General features: G+C 39.4%; 1 protein-coding gene and 1 long non-coding RNA gene across 3 annotated transcripts in view; both read right to left on the reverse strand.

The window, feature by feature from the left end:
* The window catches only part of LOC148129031 (uncharacterized), an 83,482-nt gene that overhangs the window by 1,369 nt on the left and 57,302 nt on the right, over nt 1-24,811 (reverse strand). Inside the window, exons 2-3 of the long non-coding RNA XR_015745948.1 lie at nt 6,153-12,993; nt 1,457-1,644 (exon numbers count right to left, since the gene is read on the reverse strand). This is a non-coding gene — a long non-coding RNA (uncharacterized LOC148129031). The remainder of the gene's footprint in view (nt 1-1,456; nt 1,645-6,152; nt 12,994-24,811) is intronic.
* On the reverse strand, nt 10,999-22,701 carry TMEM101 (transmembrane protein 101). Of its 2 annotated transcripts, none has more exons than XM_026669678.2 (4): nt 22,489-22,701; nt 18,948-19,128; nt 16,961-17,107; nt 10,999-15,364 (listed from the first exon to the last, which is right to left on the reverse strand). In XM_026669678.2, exons 1-4 carry the CDS (start codon nt 22,623-22,625, stop codon nt 15,056-15,058), a joined length of 774 nt encoding a protein of 257 aa, XP_026525463.1. In that variant the 5' UTR covers nt 22,626-22,701; the 3' UTR covers nt 10,999-15,055. The 2 variants fall into 2 exon arrangements, with proteins under 2 accessions (XP_026525463.1, XP_087803297.1); XM_087947171.1 differs by having other exon boundaries at nt 18,858-19,128; nt 22,489-22,662.

Here is a 24,811-nt window from a genome sequence, read left to right on the forward strand (position 1 = left end):
ATATAAAATGGCTCATGCCATGTGTTCTTGATTCAAGCTCCATAATCCTTGCAACATAGTCAGTGATTATGAGAGTTGTAATCCCAATGTCTTGAGGGCATATCATGACTGTACTGGCTGAATCTGATGGACCACAGGTTCCAAGTTAATCATTAGACAACTGTATTCAAGGTCATGGTGACTTGGGTACAGTGATATTAGCCTCTTCCCCCCACCCAAAAGAGAAATCAAAACAAATAAGTGGAGGTAAGAAAAAATGAAAATTGATTTCATTGAAATACAATTAAAAATAAATTAAATCATTACGGATTTAAGATATGGATTAAATATGACAATACATCCTTCCATTACGCATTATGTTGCCATAGGTTAAATAGAACCAAAATCAAAACCAGATTTTCCTAGTTAATGTGCTCAAACACTGCCTTAAACCTACATCTGCTAGGAGGATTTAATTTCCCATCATGTGCTACATTTCGAGGCTTCCAGGCCTGTGAGTTGTAGACGTACCTGGATCCACCATAATGAAGAAATAATTGAGCCTTCAGTAAAAAAAACATCTATTATGTTTAATGAATGTTCCATAATGGCTTGACAAGTAGTATGGTACAGTGAAGGTGAGACCCATCCAGGGACAAAGGTGGAAATGACCCTTCCTATGTTCTTGGGCCAGCAATAATTAGTTCTCCATTGCCACAGGTGAAGTTGAGTTCCCATTTATGTCCAGGAGCCAGCTGTTTGGTGATGGAGAATAACTGAACACATCATATCGCTCTTTGATTGGACTCACTTCACAATTTTTCCTCTAGCAATTACTAATTGCCAAGCTACTCAGCATTATAGGGGACAAAATAGTGGGGAAAATGTGGAACACAGTAATGAGCAGATTTTGTCAATACCTCATCCAGGCTTGTCCGTGAAATAAATAGCAGATATGACTACTACTGCTTAATGGTTTTCGAGCTGGATCCAGATTGGAAGAGCTTGCTGAGGAGCGGGGGGTGTCCTTCGTGTTGAGAGACCTTGATGAGCGTTTTAAGCAGGTACAACTGAATCATCCATTTTGGCTTCTCAGAACAACAGAGAACATCAGATTTTCGTTTTTCTCCCTCCCACAGCCCTCTGAGAGGACCCTGCACTTACCTGCATCGAAAATGGGCTGCGTGCAGACTCCTTGAAAGGGAGGAGCAGGGTGGGCGGGGCCAGCCGGTCAGTTGAAACACCAGTTTGGCGAACCAGATGAAAACTTAACATCCAGTTAAGTTTCGTTCCGAATCATTCCGAACTGTTAGAATCCCACCTCTGCTTTCAGAGCGTTTGCAGCGTGACTGCTGTTATGAGACAACCCAGGAGCAAAACACAGCTCTCAGCCCACATTTAACAGTGGTTTATATACAACAGTTATAATACACAGAAATATACACAGTAGGCAAATAAGCTGTAAGTTTAGGATTACCTGCACTGAAAAATTGGAGATGAGTTCTCATCCTCTAAAAGACACGTAGAAGCATTTTGTAGCAGTTACTACTTCCAAGCTGTCTTCAGAGGTAGTTCCTTCTTCAATACATTGCAACAATCCATCCCAGAGGTGACAAAATTGTGCACTAGGAATGTTAGGACTTCTCTCCACAAGTAGCGTACCACCTAAACTCAAAAAAAGTTTTTCATTCACCCAGTCACTTGTTTATCTAGTAATAGCTGTGAGTTTTGAATAACCATAAGACATGGATCATGCTCCTTTAAGAATGATCTTATTAGGGCTGTTCAAACTCATGGCCTGCGGGCCAGATGTGTCATCTGCTGGCCACGCCCACACCCAGTTTAGCAAAGGGGGGAAAAGTTCCAATACATCATGTGACAATGCCATGACAACCTGAGTTTGACACCCCGATCTAGAGCCACAGCTGAAGCAAATGAACCATATATTTTCTGGACAAACAGCACATCTTGCTGCTATTCACTTTCAGCTTGTTTGCCCCCATCCTCCAGGCAAAAGGTCTAGATGGATGGACGTCAATTCCCGGAATTGCCTAATCAACATGCTATATTGGGAATTCTAGGAGTTGAAATCTACCAATTGCTGAATTTGAAAAACACTACACTACAATGCAACTTGGAGTGGAGATTTATCTGAATATCATCATCATCATCATACTTCTAATTATCCTAATGTTTGAAATATAATTTTATATATTGTTGTACTTCCTATTTTACAAAAATGCACGGTTAAGTTTTATATTCCTCTTATTACAGTAATTACATTTTTGGATCATTTAGATTCATTTTATATAGAGTTGTTACCTGATCAATAGGGCTTAATTATTTTGCAGGTGGCCCAATTTTGTTTTATTGTTTGTAAAACTGGCTGTATTCATAATGATTATCTAGTTAATGTTTATTCTTATGTTTGTCCACTTTGTAAGTTTTAAGTTCTATCTTGTCTAAGTGGAATTCAAGTCACTGACTGTAAACGATGGATTGACTGGATCTAAATATTTTATTTCTTCTAGGACACTCTGCAATCGTAGCTCCACAATTTTCTCCACAGCCTCTTCCCAAACAGATAGATTGGAGATTCTTCAATTACAGATGGAATCAGGGTGGCTTTTCAAGGGGGATATACCATCACTATAAAGGAGAATATATTTGTAGCTCAGTGTTGAAATGAGGGATCCTTGGTGCCCTCTGAGCTTGGTTGCTCCTTTGCAGACATTTTATTATCCAAATTAGGTAACATCACCGGTACTAGTCACTAGCACTGATGCACGAAAACGTCGGTGATGCAAGAAAACAGCCAAGCTCAGACAGCACCAAGAATCCCTCATCGTCTCTTTTAAGGTTAGTAGGGCCACTCCAGAGGTGGTATTCAGCAGGTTCTGACCAGTTCTGGAGAACCGGTAGCGGAAATTATGAGTAGTTCGGAGAACCGGCAAATACCACCTCTGACTGGATATTTTACAGTGTCCTTCCCCTGCCATGCCCGCCAAGCCACGCCCACAAAACCGGTAGTAAAAATTTTTTTGAATCCGACCACTGGGCCATTCCCAGAACCCTTACTCATTCCTCCACCAGTATCCTATAGGAATTAATGGGGCTTAAATCCATTGTCTGTTCCAGAGTTCACCCTACATAAAACATAAATCATATCCCGGATCATCTCCTTGGATCCTGCCTGCGTTGAATCTAGGCCTGAGCAAATTTGAGCAATTATATCACCGAAATGTTTCCCAAATTACTCATAGCAACACATAGGAATCCTTTGTTGCCCAGTACTCCAAAAAACAAACAAACCACTACATCATTCTTAAGAGGGGAGGTTGATCAATTTAACCCACCATCACAATATGGGCAGGGAAGTTAGTGCTTAATTATTCTTATTTATTTATTTATTTAATTTTACATTTCTAAGCCACCCATGTCCCTCAAAGTGGGACTCTTGGCGGTATACAATAAAATACTGAAATATAAAATAGTATATAATAATTAAAATTTAGAGTTAATTTTTTTTACATTTCATTGCCATGATTTAGGCTCGAACACAATTTCAGAACTATGTCCAGTCAAGCAGCTATCTGTTGCAAAATTAATTCAAATACTGCGTAATTAAAAGTTTCCTTCCTAAGCCACTCTTCCAAATTTAGTGTAAGCAAATAGAGCTAAGCCTGATCATTTGAATATCAAACTGTAGTCTATTTTAGGAAATTACATGAACCTTATAGTTCTCAGTGTCAAACCAGTTCTATAAATATGTACCCAGAGTCTTTCATGTAATTCAGCATTTCTCAGTGTGGGCAGCTTTTAGATGTGTGGACTCCAACTCCCAGAATTCCCCATCCCACTTTCTATATTGGGAATTCTGGGAGTTGCAGTCCATCTGAAAGCTGCCAGGACCGAGAAACACTCAACAAACAAAAGTGTGACCACTTTTTCTCTCGTAGCTCAGCTTTCTCCAAGCAGTTGTTTGTTCTCTTTGAATTGGTTTTTTTTTCCATTTCTTAAAACCCTGGGGACATACTGACTTAGGGAATTTGGGAACGGATATCCAATACATCTGGAACAGTGGTTGCCATAGCCCACTGGTGGTCTGTGAGAAAATTTTGCTGGTCCGCAGAGAAATGTCACCCCCAAAGCACCCCCCCCCCAATGCAATTAATCCAGGCTGCGTGGGAACACAAGGCTGTGCTGCCCACATGGCCCGCGGGAACACAAGGCTTATATTACTTGCATTGCAAACAACACGAGGTAGTGAGGGGAGGGGGAAAGGACGGAGGGGGAGAACTTGCCCCACTCACCCCATTCGGCTTGCCTGGCCATCTGGCTGCTTCTTTCCACTTCTGCTTTTGGCTACACGCAAGGAAAACAGCAAAAGTCTTTCTTTCTCTCCCCCAAACTCCGCCAGAAATGAGTCTTTGGGACCCTGCAAGGCTGCGCTGGTGCGACAAGTCTCAAAAAGACTCATTTTTGATGGAGTTTAAAGGAAGACTTCTGCTGCTTTCCTTGCATGAAGCCAAAAGTCAGTCTGTCTGTCTGTCTGTCTGTCTGTCTGTCTGTCTCTCTCTCTCTCTCTCTGTGTCTCTCTCTCTGTCTCTGTCTCTCTGTCTCTCTGTCTCTCTCTCTCTCGTGGTGGAGCTTTAGTGCTTGGCACGGTGGGTAGCCAGGCAAGGCGCGTCACTTGCTCTTTTTGGTTGTGAAACCAGCAGCCCAGGGGTCAAGCGAGGCATGTGGGGGAAAAAGTAGGACACCCCTTGAAAGATGGCCTAACCATTTTTTCGGGCCCTGTCTTATTTTCTAAGAAACATGGTAGAAAGTAAGATCAATGGCGGGGGCAGGAAATCCGCTCCGGGGTGGCTTGCTGATGTTGGTGGGAAAGTCGGTCCATATTCCAGAGCTGCAGTAGTCACAAGACTGGTCTTTTGGTCATCCTGGAGCAGCTTATCCATGGTAGGCCGGTGCACAGGCCAGTCCTGTGACCTCTGCAGCTCTGGAATATGGGACCGACTTTCCCACCAACGTCAGCAAGCCACCATCAGTCAAAATTCATATTAGTGGTCCACGGGATTTAAAATTATGAGTTTGGTGGTTCCTGAGGTCCAAAAAGTTGGCGACCCCTGATCTGGAAGGCAGAAGTATGAAGAAATTTGCTGCTCTAATCCTAAAAGAGAGGTTGGTAATAGTACAAGATTAAGTTTACTGGGGAACAAATACTAAGAGAGGTGAAGAGGAGAAAAAGAATGAATGTTGTTTTCCTAGATTCAGAGCTACCTCTTGTGGAATCTGTTTTTTTTTTTTTTAAAGAATTCACTTGAAAATAAGCAAATAGATTTTATTTGCAGAAGCAATTAATATTCCCAATAAGACAAAAACAAAGAGCATCTGGACAACAAGTGTCACCTTTCATTTCCAGTATCTAGAGAAAGGATGCAGCAGCTGTTTCAAACCGTTTATAATATTATGTCTCTCCGCTGATTGATGAGCAGTATCCCTGCTGTCCTGTTATCATTAAACCTGGGATTGATGGTGTTCTTAAAAGCAAAATCAGTGAGCGGAAGGTGCTTGCATGTGAGTGCTTCAAAAAGTATGATATGCATTTCAAATCTCAGTTAAATGCTCTATCTCTCCTCCTAGCAAGAAACACTAGGACACTGTGAACTGAGACTTCTGTTTGACTCAATTTAGAATAAATTGAGGTCTGCATAGAAAAGTGGAGCTAAATTTCTTTTCCGTTTGATGTGAATTAGGCTAATGCGTGATGCAGTGTGACGGCGATTTATGCAATAACAACTCCGTTCAATTCATACTTCTTGACATAAAAGTTCCTTTGCCCATATTTATACCAACTCTACTTTACAGATCTCTGATAATTAGGCATGTTTTACGCCTAAACTATATATATGTTAGATTATAGCAACTGAATCAAGTAAGTAGGTGGTATGGATGCATTAATTCTATGCTCCCTAAATCACTTTTTACATACACAAACTTTTGGATTAACTTTGGTCCAGCCTATGATAATTATATTATTGAGAATTCAAAGAGGGTCATATATATATATTTCTGGCTTTGAGGCACATGAGATAAGTTAATCCTATGGGTTATTTTAAGGCCAAGAAATAATCCTTTAAGTGAAAATTAGTATGTTGAATTGCACTTACAAATATATCACAGAAGTGATTGATTATCATCACGTGTATCAGTCATCAGCATCACGTTGCTGAATTTTAGATCATCTGACACCAAGTAGACTTTTTCTGCAAGACATGTAGAAAATAGTACAGAAATTCCACCAAATGATAATAAAAGCATAAGTAGCCAGATATTCCTGCCCAAGGAATGACCACTACTATGGGTAGCCAGGAGTCCAAGATGATACAGGTAGTCTTGAGTAATAACAGTCCACTTAACAATGGTTCAAGGTTACAATCAACACAACAAAACTATACAAGGCTCAGTCTTTGAGTCCTAACTGGGTTCTACAAGTAGTCAGATGGACAGCTAAGCTTGCAAAGACCCAGCATTCTCCATTTTGTTGCACAAAGTCAGCTAACTTTTGAAGATAAGGATTTTTTCCTTCCAGTTCTAAGGAAAAAGTCACATTTTTTTTCTTTTTGTTTGCCTGGTCCCTCTACTCTACAGCCTGGAGTGAAGGTAAGATTTTTCAAAGAGATAAAGATTGGAGAACAGAGGGGGAGAGTTTAATTTTAGCATCTGATTGTTTGGGGGAAGGAGAACATTAAACAAGGGAAGGGTTTTGGAAAGCTCCTCCTGAAGCTGCTATCTTTTGCACAGAGGCCACAGGAGAGCTTTGTTGCCTCTTGATGGCACACAAAGCTCTGAAAGACTAGGGAATTGGTGTTTTGTTTTGTTTTTGTCCCAGAAAAGCAGGGCACCTTGGTGTCATTGGGGCATTACACAAACAACATGGATTGCATCACTTGAGTAATAGTCTCATAATTCTAATAACGTAAATACATCATTTGCTCAGTGATATCATTATCCAACTGATATAAATCCCAGCAGAATTTGGTCTGTTGCATGTTACTGAAAGTTCTGGAAGGAAAGGAAAGAGTATGACCAGCAGCAGTGTGGATGGACTCTGTTACAGTGGCAATGGGTACACCATTGAAAAATCAGGTCAGGCACTGACCCTCCTGGAGAAAAACTGTTAGCCACTAAGATTTAATATCACATGAAATCCATGATATGGAGAATCCAGAAAATTTAGATATCATTATAATGCTCACTAATTATTATGATTGTAGATTAGATTTGGATTCTGGGAAGTTTAAAAACATATCAGAAGGCAGTGGCAAACTAATTCTGTACCTCTATAAAGAAAACTAAATGGAGGGCTGAAGGTACAGAGAAGGAAGAAGGAAAAATCCACTTATACAATTAGGTAAGAAGGGCATCTAGTGGTCATTTCCTGAAATTGCATGAGATTCCAAGTTGCTATCAACAAAAAGCAGCCAAATTCACATCAATTTAGTTGAAGCAGAGCATTTAAAAAGAATTTGTCATCCAATGTATATTCTAAGTCATCACATAAAGAAAATGAAGACCAGCCAGATTGGATTGTTTTTGTATATTACTTTAAATTGTGAGACATGGAAATATTCTGATGATGCCTCGTTTCACTTCTACGCAGAGATACAAAACTAAGCTGACTCATAAGAAACAAGATGGGCCTTACAGGAACAGACAAAAGTCTTTATCAAGTCTGGCATTATTGTTAGCCTTGAAAAGCCCATGGGCAGAAACCAAGCAGAATAATATCCTGTTTTTCCAAAACTAGTATTAAAAAGGCAGTCACAATATTGTACAAATATAATAGTCACAAATTTATGGAGATAAAACTCTTGTTCTATTTTATTTCTGCAAATTCTAGTGTTTCTCTATGTATTATATAACTATATGTATTGTCTGTCTACTTGTCTCTCACCATTTAGCATCATTATGTAACCCATTTTTTTCTACACCATGTCACTCTGACCTCTGCAGCTCTGGAATATTACCTTATGGCCTGACTACTATGGAATGTCACCTTATGGCCTGACTACTGCAAACGGCTCTATATGGGTTTGCCCATGGAACTCCAACTGGTCCAGAATACAGTAGTGCAGGCTATGATAGACATGCCTCAATATGCCTATGTAAAACCTCTGTTCCATGATCTCACTAGTTGCCAGTTTTCTTTGGTGTGATTCTAGGTACTAAAGGGTCTTATTGAGGGACAGCCAGTTTTCTACAGTATCTGCCCAGCCAATTTGATCCTGCAGAGTTGGTGTGTTCCGGGTTCCTTTGGGTAAATTGCATCATCTGTTGGGATCTCAAAAGGGTGCCTTCTCTGTAGCAGCACCTGCCCTCTGCAATGAGGCTTCCCCCACCTGAGATCCAGCTGTCTCCTACGCTGCCATTGGCTCTCCATCCAATCCTTTGGCATGGGAGAACATGATCCCTGGCTCATCATGCTTGCCATCTTATATCCTTTCTATGTTTTAATGATTTTATTGTAATTTGATTTTTGTGAGACATCCAATCACTGAAAGTTGGGTGGCATATAAATTTAATATGTTGCTGCTCTTATTTCCCCTTGTGTCCATTTTTCTGAGGTAAAAAAATCCCAAACTTTCCAGGAAGTTATTATAGCCTCTTGAGCATTTGGCTTTTTGCAAAACTATATACAGTATTCCAGCTGTGGTTGTGTAATAATTTACATGAAGACAGTTACAATGCTAAGTTTCCTTTACAAATTTTTTCTTAACAATTCCTAAAGGAGAAATTCCTCCATTTTTCTTAGAACATACAGGTGCCATATGAATGCCAAAGTACAGATTTGTTCTCATTATGCTCGTCATGACAGAAATTAAAAATGTGCGGATCACAAGCTGGAAGTAACAGTGATATTTATTTTTATTCATTCATTCAATTTAGACACTATCCTACTCCAACTGATTTAGGTTGCTCACAGTATAAAGCAAAATAAAAATTCAAAAAACTTCGTCTTCCACGAATTCATCCAAGCCCTTTTAAAGCCAAATTAGTGACCATTACTACCTTCAGCGTAATGAATCCCAGCAATTAATTTTGCACTATGTGAAGAAATTATTGTCTATTCAAAATTTCTTCCAACTTCTTGGCCTAGTATCTAGACCTAGTACCTAGACGGAGGGTGGGCAAAATCCCTCCCAACATTTGAAGAAGTACATAGGAATGAGGGAGTGACTGTCCCACCATTAGAGAGTGATTAAACTTCAATCCCATCTATTCTCATGTTCTCACCAATTTTCTAAACTAAAAAGTTCCACAGGAACTCCAACATGTTCAACCCCCTTTGGTTACCCTCTTCTGTGTTTTTTTCTAGCTCCTCACTACTGAAATCCCCGATGTTCTTGTTTTCTTGAGTTGAACTCCATATGCTGAGAGTGCCATTGTGGTATATTTTGTATGCATAGAAATATGCAATATATAGCAATTAAATATACAGTATATCCCACCTTATAGCATATAATAGTGGAAGCAGAGTAGCATTTCCCAATCTACTGCTCTCCAGATGTATTGGAGTACAATTTATATCATCAGCCAGCCAGCAAGTCCATTAGGAAAGATTACAGGTAATACCGATAAGAATATTTGTAGGTCACAATCAGTGGTGTGGTAATGATTCTACTTAGCTTGGTAATGAAATATCCGCAAGAAAACAATCGAAGTCAGAGAGCACCAGGGAGCTGCAATTACAGGTAGTCTCTCATTTACAACCGTAATGGAAATTGCCCATTATAAAACACGATGGTTGTAAAGTAGATCATCATGTGTTCAGACCTGATTTTCTGACATTTACTGAAATTGTAAAATTAATACCAAGGTCATTAAGTGAACTCCATGGCCGCTAAGTGAACCAGTTGTTCACGGTGGGCTGTTTTTGCCAAATGATCATAAGCCAAGGATTACTTGTAAAATAAAGGATCTCTGAACATATAAATGATCTTGGAACCTGGGAACACAAATTGTTGGCTCTCTTATCTTTTTTACTGAAGTTTTCCAGAAGAATTGTACCTCATACAATTGTTGGTGCATTGCTATCTGGGCTACTCGGTTAAAGCAGCAGATACAGATAGTCTTTGATTTACAACTATTTGTTTAGCCTCCATTTAAAGTTACAACAGGACTGAGAAAAGTGACTTATATTCCTTCTCCCCCACCCACCCCTGACGGACGGATGGACGGGGGGAGAGAAGAGAGACAGACGAGAGGGGGGAGGGAAAGAGAGAGAGAGAGAGAGAGAGACAAGAAACAGAGAGAGATGAAAGGGGGAGAAAGAAAGAAAAAAGAAAAAGAAGTGAAAGAGAGAGAGAGAAAGAGACAGAGAGAGATACCTGTTTAAAAGAAAATAGAAAAACGGCTCTTTGAGTGTTTAAGGTTGCAGATCCTGGGTTAGGTAAACACCATGGTCATTAAATGAACCTTGTGGTCACTAAGCAAACACTGGTTATTTAGCAAGTCCATTTTCCCCAATGGGCATTTTTAACTGGAAACCAGAAGGAATTGTTGGGAACTGGCAAAAAACATAGAAAACCTCAGTCACAAGACTGTGTGGGATGTTGTAATTGGTCTTAAGTGTGTGTGTGTGTGTGCGCACGCGTGCATTACTGTCAAAATACCAGAAACAGGTCAAGTAGCTCTGGGGAAGTCAGTGTAAATTAGAACACTTGCTAAGCAACTGGCCATTAAGCGAGGATCACTTATATTTGGTTTGCCAGTCACATGGCCCACCTAGCCACGCCCACCCATCACATGACCCACCTAGCCACGCCCAGTCAGCTACATGACCACCAGGCCACTCCCACCCAGTCATATGCCCACCAGGCCATGCCCACAAATTAGGCCACCCCCACAGAACCGGTTGTTAAGAAATTTGAATCCCACCTCTGGGCTATTGAGGTTCAGCAAACTGTTAAGAAAGAAAACAAAACAGTCACTGGGAAAGAAAGAGAGATACACTAATAGAAAAGTGTGTTTATTGTCTTTTAAACTTCCAAATGCAGAGTATGGAAACCCTGAAGATGCAGCAAATCAATGATATCTGCCAATGAGGAGGAAAAGGCAACATAGTGTATGGCTAAGACAGCTGAAATAGGCTATGATTCCAGAATGGCAGCATTTTCCAATTTCCTGCATCTCTCTCCTTTGAGAGTAAATACATATAAAAACCCACTTTGGGGCAGGATTTTAAACCAATGATTCCTGAGTAGCATATTAAATGCCTTGAGAGCCTCTGAATACAAATATTCCACCCTTACATCTCAAGAGGTACACTGGATTTTTCCAAATGCAAATTACATTTAAGACAAGGTTATTGTCAAAAATGTATTCTGGAAAGAAGTAGTCTGAATGTATTCTGGCCTGAAAAATGCAATTACAGAGATAGGAAAAGCTGTATAAACATTATTATGAACATGTATCTAGATCATATAGTCAACTGACAGAAAACCGGATTCAAGAGTGGAGGTGGCTAAGCGTGTATTATGGCAGCCAACTGCTTTGATTGAGTTTCTAGTGCCTCTAGTAACATAATCTACCAATGAGGGGAGGAAAAATCATATTTGTTAGGCAGCAACCTCCTCTAGAGGCGAACATTTTGAAGCACTTCAATGTATGAGAAAAGCCCTTCTTCTATTCCTGCAGTCTTCAGTATCATAATCTTGTTTGATCCAAATTATGTAATTCCCAAACTCCCTGTTTCCACCCAGTGTCATTCATTTTTCATCTCATTCCCCACAGTTTCATTACTCACACAGAAATAAATCTGGGCTATGATCTGAGGTTCTATGTCTATGCTCTTGGTAGAATATCCTTAAATATCACATTTCGATTCTTACTATGTTACAGAGCCCGATTATGACATCGAACATGTAAACAAGCTAAATTCACTACTAACATGGGCAGCATCCTGCCCACACGCTTTCATCTTTCTTGGTGACTTCAATCTACCTCATATTAATTGGACCCTAAACAAATGTACAACTGAACCCATACATGCAACCTTCTACAATGCTGTAACAAATCTGGGACTGGAACAACTAGTAACCAACAATACTAGGCTTAACTGCCTCGATCTCATTTTCTGCAATAGTTCGAATTCAATTTATGGAATACAAATTAAAGAACCCTTTTCCAACAGTGACCACAATATGATTGACTTTTGCCTCAACATACGTCCACACAAAAATCATCACAATGACGTAATCCCCAATTATAACTTCAAAAAAGGCAACTATGATCTTATAGACAACTATCTCTCATCCCTTGATTGGCAATCTCTATTCACTGGATGCAATACTGTTGAAGACCATTACAACATATTTTTACTTGAAGTCAAAAGAGTCATCAAACTATATGTACCAATAACAACTCCCCCCCACCCCAAAAAAAAACAGATTACCCATAATAATAAGGAAACTTCAATCCAAAAAGAGATCACTCTGGCAGAAAAACAAATCTGGTCACGTTGCCAACTTCAAAAGCCGATACAAAAATTTATGCCACCAGATAAAGACTGAATGCACCAATTATCACATTAAACAAGAGGAAAACATTCTATGCACCAATTCCACCCGCACTTTTTACAATTTTGTAAACAACAAACTAAAAGACTCAAGGTCCATCCCACCCAATAGGACCTAATGGTAAAGACTGCAACGACAACACCATTAAAGCCAACCTCTTTAACACATTCTTTGGCTCAGTATTTGTAAACAGCAATGGATCATGGCCAGTATTTCCTAGCCGAACCACAGAAAACTACAATGATCTAATACATATCGATTTTACAGAAGACAATGTTGAAAAAGCACTATGCAATCTAAAACCATCTCTATCTATTGGACCGGACGGAATATGTGTCTTACATATTGGCAAAAAAATCAGAAAATAAAATACAGGATGAATAGTCAAGACCTTGTTGATGATCCAAGCTCTGTAAAGGACCTTGGAGTACTCATCTCTAATGATCTAAGTGCTAACTACATAGCCAAAAAGGCATTAAGAGTTGTTAAACTAATCTTACGTAGCTTTTTCTCTGGTAATATTACGCTACTAACTAGAGCATACTAAACATTTGCTAGACCAATACTCGAATACAGCTCATCAGTCTGGAACCCACATTACGTATCTGATATTAGCACAGTTGAGAAAGTCCAGAAATATTTCACAAGAAGAGTTCTCCACTCCTCTACTTGTTGTAGAATACCTTATGCCACCAGACTTGAAATTCTAGACCTAGAAAACCTAGAACTATGCTATCTTCGGTCCAATCTAAGTATGGTATATAAAATCATATATTGCAATGTTCTACCTGTCAATGAATACTTCAGTTTCAACCGTAACAATACAAGAGCACACAACAGATACAAACTCAAGGTTAACCGCACCAAACTTGATTGCAGGAAATACGACTTCAGCAACAGAGTGGTCAATGTCTGAAATACTCTACCTGACTCTGTGGTTTCTTCCCCAAACCCCCAAAACTTTAACCTTAAGACAGTCTACTATTGACCTCACCCTTTTCCTAAGAGGTCTATAGGGGGCGTGCATAAGCGCACCAATGTGCCTGTCCTATTGTTTCTTTTATTTTTCTTATATGTACCCATTTCATGTATTCATAACTATGTATATACTTATACCTATTATCTTTTAAGTGATTGACAAATCAAAATAAATAAATAAATAAATAAAATAAAAGTGACGGGTTCAAGGACTTCTCACTCTTACCTGCATCATTAAGTCTCATCTCCCATAATGGCCCCAATTTTGCCTGGATTTTGGCATATTCCAGGTTTTTAACATATTCCCAGCATTTTCCTTTCACTTCCGTTCCCCACTTTTAACCTTCCTCCAAAAGAAAATATTTTAAAATGAGTTAAAATTAGCCTTAAAAGTGGAGTTTCCAAAATTTAGGGATGGGGACAGATGAGTTAAGGGCCTTCCAATCCCTCACATCCTTTTTTTGAAAAAAGCATAAAGCCATAGCCCGCAAATTCACTCCATCATTTTCCGTCATAGAACAGGCATATAATTTTAAAAATCATGAGGCAGAGATGCAATCATCTACCATTTCAAATATTGCCCATTCCTAATTAGTTCCAGTACCACAAATTTGAGGCATCTAAATCCAGGAAAATTATATCCAAATTTCTTTTCCTCCACTTGCAGCCAGTTGGAATCCAACTCTAAATACTCTGCCCTATAGGAACTTAACACGAAATCAGACTTTCCTTTTACCAAACAGTTTCAGCAGTAAATATTCCTCGATTTTAGGTGATTCACTAAATATATAAATACTGGGGGTCTCTTCACTCCTAAAGCCACTATGAATAAAACAATATTTTACCCAATTGGTCATTGTTTGGACTTCATGCTTGTCTGGAAGAATATAATACAGCTTCAGGAATGTGCTCATACAAGTAGAATAGAAGTTCGCCAATGTGAACAGATTTTACCATTTAACTTAGCCTCTTTGAGAATTATCAGGGTTCACAAGCCCCACTTGATATAAAAAAAACTACATATTCTATGAAAAACCACCACTAGCATAGTCATAGTCTTGAATCCAGAGTTAAAATATCTCTGTCTACTCAACCCAGGAGTGTTGTTCCAGAAGCATACCAAATGGAAATTTTGTTCAATTTTTCTTCAAGTTTCTGAATGACTGGAAATAAAAGTCTAAATCAATTCAACTAGGGGACACCAAAACCCTGAACCATGGCGGATGTAATTAAAGACCTTAATCTTTTCCTTTCTATTGCTCAAGAAATAGGACAGCTGTTGAACTGTCCTTGACAAAAATAAAATTTAAAAAAAATAGAAATAACCCCACATTATAAAGAAAGGATATAAGTTCGATCAGCTGCCAGCGGAAAGGAGCAAAGAGTTTCATCAATGCAGTAAAACCAAAAATAAATAAGCAATTTATCAAAATCATCCCAGTTCCTTCTCCGGATGTCTTCTCCTCTCCTTGGCCTGAAATCAAGCGTAGTTCCTCAAGTCCCCTGAGTTATGCTCAGCCATCTGTGGCCAAAATGATGGAAGCCCCAAAAATCCCAACGTTCTGGCCAATCAACTTCATTTGATTCCAGAATTCAACTCTGCGGGAATCGTGCCAGTAACCAAGATTGCCATCAATGAAGAGGATGACCAGAGGGAGAATTACCGACAGGATCTGAGCAGCTGTGGTGATGTAATAACCAGATAGAAAGGACAGAGCAAGGACACCATAGAGAACAAAGAGAAGTTGTAGGAGGATCTCCCCACCCAGGATACCACCAAGATAGGCCAGGCGATCTTCTTTGCTGTGCTGAAGAGAGTAGGCCTAAAAATAATAAATTGGAATGTTGGTTTACAGCAATCTTTAGCCTAACAATTCTATAACTTATGCCTATTGGGAGATGAATATAAACTTCCATGCAGTTTCTATTTCTCCAATTGCTGCTGTTAGGAAATCCACACTGGATGTATTAAACTCCAAGTGGGACATGAATCTATCTTTTTATTGTTCGCATCAGATTGTTTTTTCCGGCTTAGACCTGTTCATGGCTTTCTTTGGCTTTCTCCCACAGTTGGTTGATTACATTCTTCAAGATATACAACTGAATCCTGCTCAATTTCAACTAAAGACAATTTTGGAAGAAATTACAGAAATGATTTTGGAAATTAATTATTCATTATTTATAATTTTGGATATTAATTATTTGATCCTTTATTCTAGAAGTTTATTCACTCTCTTCTTAGAATGTAGGATGTAGGATCTCAAAAAAATGGGAGGAGCGTCCTAGCCTCCCATCCAAACGTTTCCAATAGAAATACAATATCCCTCACTCATCTCGCTCCTTTTCCTCTGCCCCCTTGGCTGCCCTCCATTCTGTCACCTTGCATTCCTCCACCCCTGCTTTCTCCTACTGCTGACGAGATAACCAGCCAAGGTACCTGCTGGCCTTTCACAACACTTTGCATCTTGTGCTCCACACACAGTGATCCCTAGCTGACCTTCGCTGTTTCTCCTGCTATTGGTCCTATAAAACAGCTTTTGTGAGGCTTCCATGGCAAAGGTCAGCTGGGGAGGCAGAAGATGATGACAGAAGGCAGAGCGGCCAAAAAGGCAGATATGGAGGGGTGGGAAGGTGGAATAGTTGGGTTGAAGAGAGGCAAATGTGAGAGGGTGGAATATCCTCATTTGCTGAAGAGCGTTTACCAGGTCCAGCTGGGGATGAGACAGCAGGACAAAGCTGGCAATTTGTGGAGGGGAGAAGCAATACAGCCGCAACTAGGACCTATCAGAATTGCCATTGCAGTCACATGTTTCACCTAGTGACTGCTTCACTTAGTGATGGAAATTCTGATCTTAATAAGGGTCAATAAACAAGGACTACTCATATACAAATAATGCTCCCTGTTTATGTAACACAAAGCTTGGTGGTTTTGTATGAAGTTTGTTGAGTTCTAGGTGCTCTCTAAGCTTAATTGTTGGCTAGCAGATATTTTATTACTTGCACTGATGGTATTATTTAATTTGAAATGAAATATATGCAAATAAACAATCAATTTCATATATTGGAGTTCAGAGAACTCCAAAACTCCACAATTCAACCTCGAGCTACGAATACTATATTCTATTGGAATATAGCATTTATTGTACTTTAATAGCATTTGCAGAATTTTAAAATTATATTTTTAAGAAATAAATGTAAGCTCCAAGCCTCTGCCTATGTTTGTGTATATTTACATAAGAGCACTTGTGAGACAGTTCACCATCTGCAAGGACTGCTGATCTCTGATCTGATCCCTGACTTATGGTGCACGTAATATGTCCGCAATCTGTCTCATTACTATTTTTTAATCCCATAGCAGCAAACTAAGTAAGAGAGGATGGAAAAGAGAGGGTCAATTCAGACCTTTTTCATGTACATACCACACAAATGAGGTAGATTCCAATGAAAACTTGCCCAGTAGACTGCAGTGATCTGTTTCGTGGTTTCTGGCGGTAGATCTCACCAGCGCCACTTGCCAAGATCAGAAATCCCCCTATGATGGCTATTGTTCGTGAATACATTCTCACCTATGTCATGCAAAGTAAACAAAATGTGCCAATTAATAAAAACAGAAATGCCTGTTTTTTTATTAACCTCCCCCCCATCCCCTAAACACTATAATTTTTTCATGTTGGAACATCCTCTATATATCCATTTCTGAAGAAATAACTTTACCTGAGTTTGTACTGACAATTTTCCTTGAGAGATGAAAAGTGGCTGCCTAAATTTGGGCACACAAATTGTAGGTTATATATTTGTCATCCATTCTTTTCATGGCACAGGGATAATTTTCCACTAACCATACTTCATTATGTTCAATTAGAAATATCACCTATCAAGTTTAAATATATGAGGATTTGGATATAAAGGGAAATGACAATTAACAAAAAGTGTGAGCATCAATAGAACTAAATTTAGGCATATTATATGTTAAGTCAAGTTCTGTTTGATAACGGAAGACACCAAATAAAAAATAATTATGAAGCTGAAAACAATTAATTAATCAGCGTTTACCTGATCAATATAATCACAGCCAGTAATGTTTCTGTAGAGCCTTGGGGTAGGGAACAATCTTATACATTTATTTATTAATTCAATTTGGACACAACATGACTCCAACTGCTTTGGACACTTCACAAATAATAGCATAAAAAACACTAAAACAAGAAGATATCATCTGGGGACAAAAATGAACGCAAAATAAAAGTAACCAACATGCCCAAGGGACCCCATCTGTCTCACATCAAGACCTAGGAGAACAAGCAATCTTCAAGGCTTTACAGAACACTAACAGGATGACAGCCATGTGCTTTCAGGCAGGGTCTTATTCAAAAGGGCAGGCAGGGCATCAGAGAACGTACTCTTACTGAGTACTGACAGATGAGATTGTTTAAGAAGGGATGCAGAGCACACCAATTCTGCTAATATGTACAGCCAAGCAGAATTTATGGGAGACAGAGTCTTTCACCTAACTTATTATATGTAGAGTATTTTGGTAATAATCAGCACTGACTCACACTAGGAAGCATATTGGCAACTGGGGCATCTGGGGCAGTAGAGGTGTCACATGGACACACTGAAGAACGACCATTACTGCCTGAACGGCTCTATTCTGGACCAGCTGAAGATCAAATGGTTTTCAAGGGTGGCTTTATGTAGAGCACACTGCAGTTGTTGAGCCCTGAGGCTACTGTCTGAAGGGCTTCGCTTCCCAACCTAGGAAAGAGTACAACTGGTGTATCAGAAGGAGCTGAGGAAAGAGCCACATTTGCTGCCTTCACAAGAAGAAGTATGACTCCAAGAAATCTCCAGATTGAACATACTCTTGAACAGGAAAGTTCTACCCCATCTGCTAAGAGTATGCACGGAAAGTCCTAGGATCTAAGAATATAATATCTCTAATATCTACAGGCTTGGTAGGATTGAGTGACAGTCAGTTCCTCCCCATCCAGATATTGAGACCCAATAGGGAGAGATACTTAAGCCACCAAATATTGTCAGAGGAAAACTTGTATGTTCATTCTTTTTCATTGACTGATAAGAGATATAATCCAATTATTCCTGGAGATATTCTCACCTCTATAAAATTATTCCAGCATATATGCTATTTGTCTGTCTCTACCTAGCTATTAGCTATCAAATTTAGAAACTGCCAATCCTGCTTACAGAGCAATTTAACTGCAAAGGCATATTTTAGAAGATCTTATTTTGCTAATACTGAAAGATGCTACACGTGAAACAACAGAATCTAATCAAAGGGAAAATGCCAATACCCACCCACCATCCATTTTGAGCCCAAGTTAATTCTGCCATACAGCAATATGACCAGACTTTGAATGCCAAAAATGGAGCAGATAATTGTCTCACCTTCAGCCAGTCCGCATAATGTGCATAACCTCCAACATATGCTGCATAGGTGCTGATAGCCAACTGGAGAGCAGCCCCCAGAGCAAACCATCGGCGTTTCACACCAAAGGACATAAAGCTGGCACACAAAACCGCTGCACCCATATCAAAGTAGAGAAATGGGACAGGGATGTCTGGTTTCCTGTATAAGGAAAAAGGAGTAGAAAATTACTCCCTAAGAAATGAAAGAAATGAACACACATAAGAGAGTGGTACATGTGCAGAACCTGGCATTACTTTCCAAAGAATTTCCAAGCCCCACTTGGAATTGACAACATTTCTGTACTTTTTTGTTAAAAGAAAACCCCTACCCAATAAGCACTAAACTATCTGCGCTCCCTAATGCTTAATGCTGAATTCCCAGTACTATAATTTTCAAACATATTTAGGATTTACCTAAATATGTTTGAAAATTATAGTACTGGGAATTCAGCATTAAGCATTAGGGAGCACAGACAGTTACAAAGGTTAAGAAATTCATTATTAAAAATCACTACCATGAAGCCCTTGACACAGGCTTTAAGAAGAGAGAAAATAATACTCTAACCATGAGCTAAACATTTCTGAGCCTCATATCTCACCTTTCTTTGACATAATTTTTCTTTGATATCCTTTTATCAACATATCATTCTTTGCTCTATTAGTTTTATTTAATGGCATGTGTTTAGCAGTATATTTGGGGAGCTACATGATTGTTCAAGCATGCCTCACATAGACATATAAACAAGTGCAGGTGTGATCACCTGTGGCAACCAGGAATCATCTCTAAGCAACCTGACATAAAGAACTTTGGAAGTACAAGAAACAAAGTGTTGTTTTTCTTTCTGACTAGCAGCTATCACAACTTATAAGTAAGTACATATATATTTATTTTTATGGTATTCAGCTTTCAGAAAACAAATATTTATTTTTGTTTATACTGCTTTGCATTTTACCTATTCCCAAGTTCTAGGCAGCTGAGTTACAGATAAACAGCCTTTGTGGGTCAATCTGCAAGGCTACCATGAAAGACAGAAGATTACAATGAGCAAGGCATTAATAATCTATTCGAAACAGCAGTTTACCCACGCACTCTGCAAAAGAGAATTGACAGGAAATTTACTCTAAATTTGAGAGAACAAAGTAGCCTTCAGATGACAGTTAAAACAGTTAAGAGTCATCATGATTTGGAGAGCCATTAAAGAAAAAGTCAATTTGTATTATTATGATTGGTCAAACAGTCAGCCAGATGTGTATGTAGACTAGATATGGCATTTTGGTCCACCTATCGACTTGTTCCCAAGGACCTGGGGTAGGACCTGTTGTTATTTAGTTATAGATACTGTCACAAGACATAAGCTGTTCTAAGTAATGCTGCCTTTTCGGTTGACTAATGGTGAATCTGTCAATATGAATGATGCTCAAATTGTGCTCCTGTTGTTTTGGGACTGCACCCAAGGTACCTATTACTATTGGTATTATCTTTGCTTTCTATATCTTTATCATAGTTATCATCACCACCATCATGTCCCATTTCTGATGGGCTAGATAAGGTACAAAAATTCAAAAGATAATAAAAATAAATACAAATGGTTGCAGTAATATCAATAATTATCTATACCAGTGGTCATCAACTGATGGTTCGTGGACCACTGGTGGTCCACAAGAAAATTTTGGTGGTCCGCAGAAAAATTATTTGCATTTTTTATATTGCATTAAATCAGGGGTTCTCAAACTATCGCCCCAGAGCCAGATATGTGCAATGAATGAATGTATTGCTGCAGAGAATCTCTCCCTTCGGGGTCTTTTTGTGCGAGTCAGAGGGGGGCAGAAATTCTGACTTGGGGTCTGCTTCAATTTCCTGGTGCGGGGCTTGAGGCGAAGGCTGGAGGGAAGTGCTGCTGGTGGCAAAAAGCCAGAGGGCCTTGTTCCAGTGGGACTGCATCATGACCTGGAACTGGCTGACCATCTTAGCCCACTGAGCCTCCAGGCACCAGTACCTGGCCTCGCACTACTGCAGATCTTCCCTCTGCTTGGAAAGCCCATGCTCATAGTCCTCAGGGATGTGCTTCTGCTGAGCCTCCTCAGTCAGATCCAATTTGAACTGAGCCAGCTGCTTTGCCAACTCATTCTTGTGGTGGCTCTTTAGCTCCAATGCGAAATTGCTTCCTGTTGGGACGCAAAGGAGCCCAGGCAGGGAGGCAAGGAGTGGCTGGGAGGGGCAAGTAGAGGCTGGCAAGGCGCCCCTTGACGTGAGTGACATCGAGTTGGCCACACCCACCCAGTCACAGGAGCTACACCCACCCAGCCGGTCATTATGCAGATCATATTAGTGGTCCGCAGGATTTAAAATTATGAATTTAGTGGTCCCTGAGGTCTGAAAGATTGGAGACCCTGATCTATACAACATCATTGGTGTGTAGAAAAATTCATATATACAATGTGTCCTGGAGAGTGGAAGCCATTCACAGCTTCATGAGCAAGGTATTCTATAAAATAGCAGCTGCCACTGAGGTGGTTCTGACACTTGGTCACATCCTACATACTACTCAAGAAGAAAGACCTGCAACAGAATCCCCTCATGGCAATCAGTCCAAACAATTTTAGTCAGTTGCTGCCTGATTTATGGCTGTCTCCAGCCTCACTTCCAAAACAACAGGCTCTCCGTTGATCTAACAGAATAAAATTAAAATAGGTGCTGACAACAAATTTAGAGGAAACCAGCTGGATAAGGTTGTTCTAAATCAGTTTTCTCAAAGTGTTTTCTGAGGATTCTTGAAAGTCCCTGAAGATTTTCTCAGGAGTCTGCGAAATCAAAATTATTTGATAGCTTCTGCTGAAGATAATACAACATTAAAATCAAACAACTGTGAGAAGCAGTAGCCCCAGCAAACACATCAAGGTTAATTGTTAATACTGCACATATTGATAACTATAACCCACGCTAACAAAAGTTCTTTTAGAGTCCTTCCAAAAATATAGTCCCGAGAGGAAAAAAAGTCTAAGAAATACTATTCTAAACTTGTAATTGCCTCCATTTCCCTCCCCCAGCCCTCAGATCCAATCATTCTCCCTGCTTCATCCACCAATGCCCATCCTGAGATCCCCCCACCATTGGCTACCATCCTGATTCCTGATCCCCTTCTATCTGAGGGGATACCTCAGTTGTTATTTAATGATACCCACTCTGTCACTGTCCCTCAGAGAGACTTCCCTCCCTCCCTTTCAACCCCAAGTCCTCCACCAACAGGTCCCTTCCCCCACCGCCCGCCCCAGTGTGAAAGCCTAAGCCACTCTCCCACTCCATTCATTCTCACGCACACCTTCTCGCCCACCTGAGCATTGTTTTTCTTTCCCATGCTACAGTCCCCAGACTCCCACCACTTCTCCACGATAGAGATGATGCGGGGCTCCCGACTTTAAGAATTGGTCTCTGAATTCTAAATGGACGGAGGTTGCTGGCATCGATTACTCTCTGCACACGCTCAGAGGCATAGTAACTTTCAAGAAGATATTAACTCACCGGCGAACCTCGGCGCGCTCGGCATTGAGGAGAAGGCCACTGAGACAGTGCCAGAACGGGAAACGCGTGAGCAACACCGACCCGATCCGCATTAACAGCCGCAGGACACCTCGCCGCCTCCCGCTACCAGCCGCCATCTTGCGACAGGGCGGAATTACTGGCGTATCCCGTTCCTACCAGAAGGTCCTCCTTGGTCCGTTACAGCATAGCTCTAAAGTCCCTCTCCAAAACTTTCCCTACAGGGAACTAATACCATACTCCAAAGGTTCCCCTCTTCTTTCTATAAACATTAAAAGTTCAGATTTTGTGATTGCCAGTCCACCTGTATTATTTAATCTGCTTCTACTAGGCAATTTACATTTAAAAGAAACAGAAATCCAACACAATATTTCCGACCTAGGGAAGCTACCCCATTTTATTCTATACCGGTTAAAGAGTTTCTATGTCACCATCAGCATCGTTTTCATCTCGCCAACATCGTGCGATTTGCTGTAGTGTATAAGACATTACAAAATTCTGGGGCTCTGCCTAGTCTGATATTTGAGGCAACAGTGAAGGCAGAGGATATGAAAATGGGTTAGAGACAGGGAAAGAATGTGAAGTAGGGATTATGACACGTTTCATAAAATTATAGATTTCTGCACGAAGTGGGAGTTTGAGAATGCGTCCAGTTTGGTCTAGTGTTAGAACACCAGGCTAGTTATAGTCCCGAATTATGCATGAAAGCTAGGTGACTTTGGATCGGTTGCTCTCTCAGTCCAATTCACCTCACAGGGTGGTTGTTGGGAGGAGAAAGGAGTATTATGTATGTTCACCACCTTAAGATATTTATAAAAATAATAAATGGGGAGGGAAAAGAGAACATGAGGGATGGATAATCTCAAAGACAATTGTGGGCGAACATCCTAATAGAGCTGTAATTAAGATATGGCTTTTTCTACAGATTTAAGACAAAAACAAATCAGAGAGAACCATGAAACACACTTCCCAAAACTATGCTTTTTCTATTGGTGAATAAGGGATGCTTACTTGCTCAGTTTGAGCTAATTTATATCAACAAATGGTGATTTTCAGTTAGCATAAAAGCAAGCATTAAGCATAAATAATGTGTTTTACTTGCAGGAAATTTAACATTTCAGTTTCCTTGAGTTAGAATTGATTTCTTACACAATATTCTGCTCTGTTGCCTAAGTAGAATATCAAAGTAACAGCACTAACAGAGTATGAGGGTTGCATAGAGCAGAGGTTCTCAAGTATTTTGGTCTCAAGACCCTTTTATAGTCTTAAAAATCAGGATCCCAAAGAGCTTTGTTTACATAGGTTATATCTATTGATAATTTATGAATTAAAACTTAGACATTTAAAAATATTTATCTTCATGGACCCCATGAAATCCATTCTGAATTCCCAGGATTTGCAGGCCACACTTTGAGAACCATTGGTATTGAAAAACTGATCACAACAAAACAGACACCAAATTGTCCATTTTAATTCCAAGGGCCAATTATTATACTGATTTCATAGCTTTCCCATTTTGTAATCTTTCAGAAATGCTGGAGTACAATTTCCATGTTTTCCAATCAGCAAGTTGTCTGCATTGACAGGGAATTAGAAGAATGATAATCTGCCACAATTCAAGATAAGAGTTAGATTTCATTCTCTTTTCCTTTCTTTGAGTTGATCAACTGTATTTATAGATGCTTCAATGTTTAAGATGCTGAACAGGAAAAGAAAAAAAGTTACCTTCAAAAATATAAAAATTGAGTTGATATTTTTATAATCAAATTAACTAATATTTAAAGATCCCTCAAATTGAGTTCTTTGCTTCCCACATCCATCCATGTACAAAATAACATTAAAAGAACCATTGTCACTCTAAGAAATCAATCTTCTCTGATTTTTTTTTTATGGGAAAGCAATCCACAATGCCAAATTCTAAATTTTTAAACAATAAAGTTAAAGCAATTCCATAACATCAGATGGGAATAAATATCACAAAATATTCCATATGTATCCATTTGTGTTAACAAATGCATAAACAGTAAATGAAAATTAAGACCACCCACAGAAAGTAAAATGCAAATCATATAATATTGTACACATTCCAGATCAATTCTGTAAAATACTTATTCATTGGAAAAAATGTTTGCTATTTCCTGATATCACCCAAGATTAAATTATCTGATGGAACTATTCAAAATAAATGATAAGATTTCCAAAGACTTTGTATTTCTATCTTCTTCCAATAAACATAAGAAAAGGAATTCAAAATGCTTCCAAGCAAGGCATCTGCATTATTTATATTGATGTATCCCACAAAAGC

Source organism: Notechis scutatus, chromosome Z, assembly GCF_049901735.1.
Source record: "Notechis scutatus isolate UNSWTSFEM ecotype Mainland chromosome Z, rNotScu1.2, whole genome shotgun sequence".
Taxonomy (NCBI): Eukaryota; Metazoa; Chordata; class Lepidosauria; order Squamata; family Elapidae; genus Notechis; species Notechis scutatus.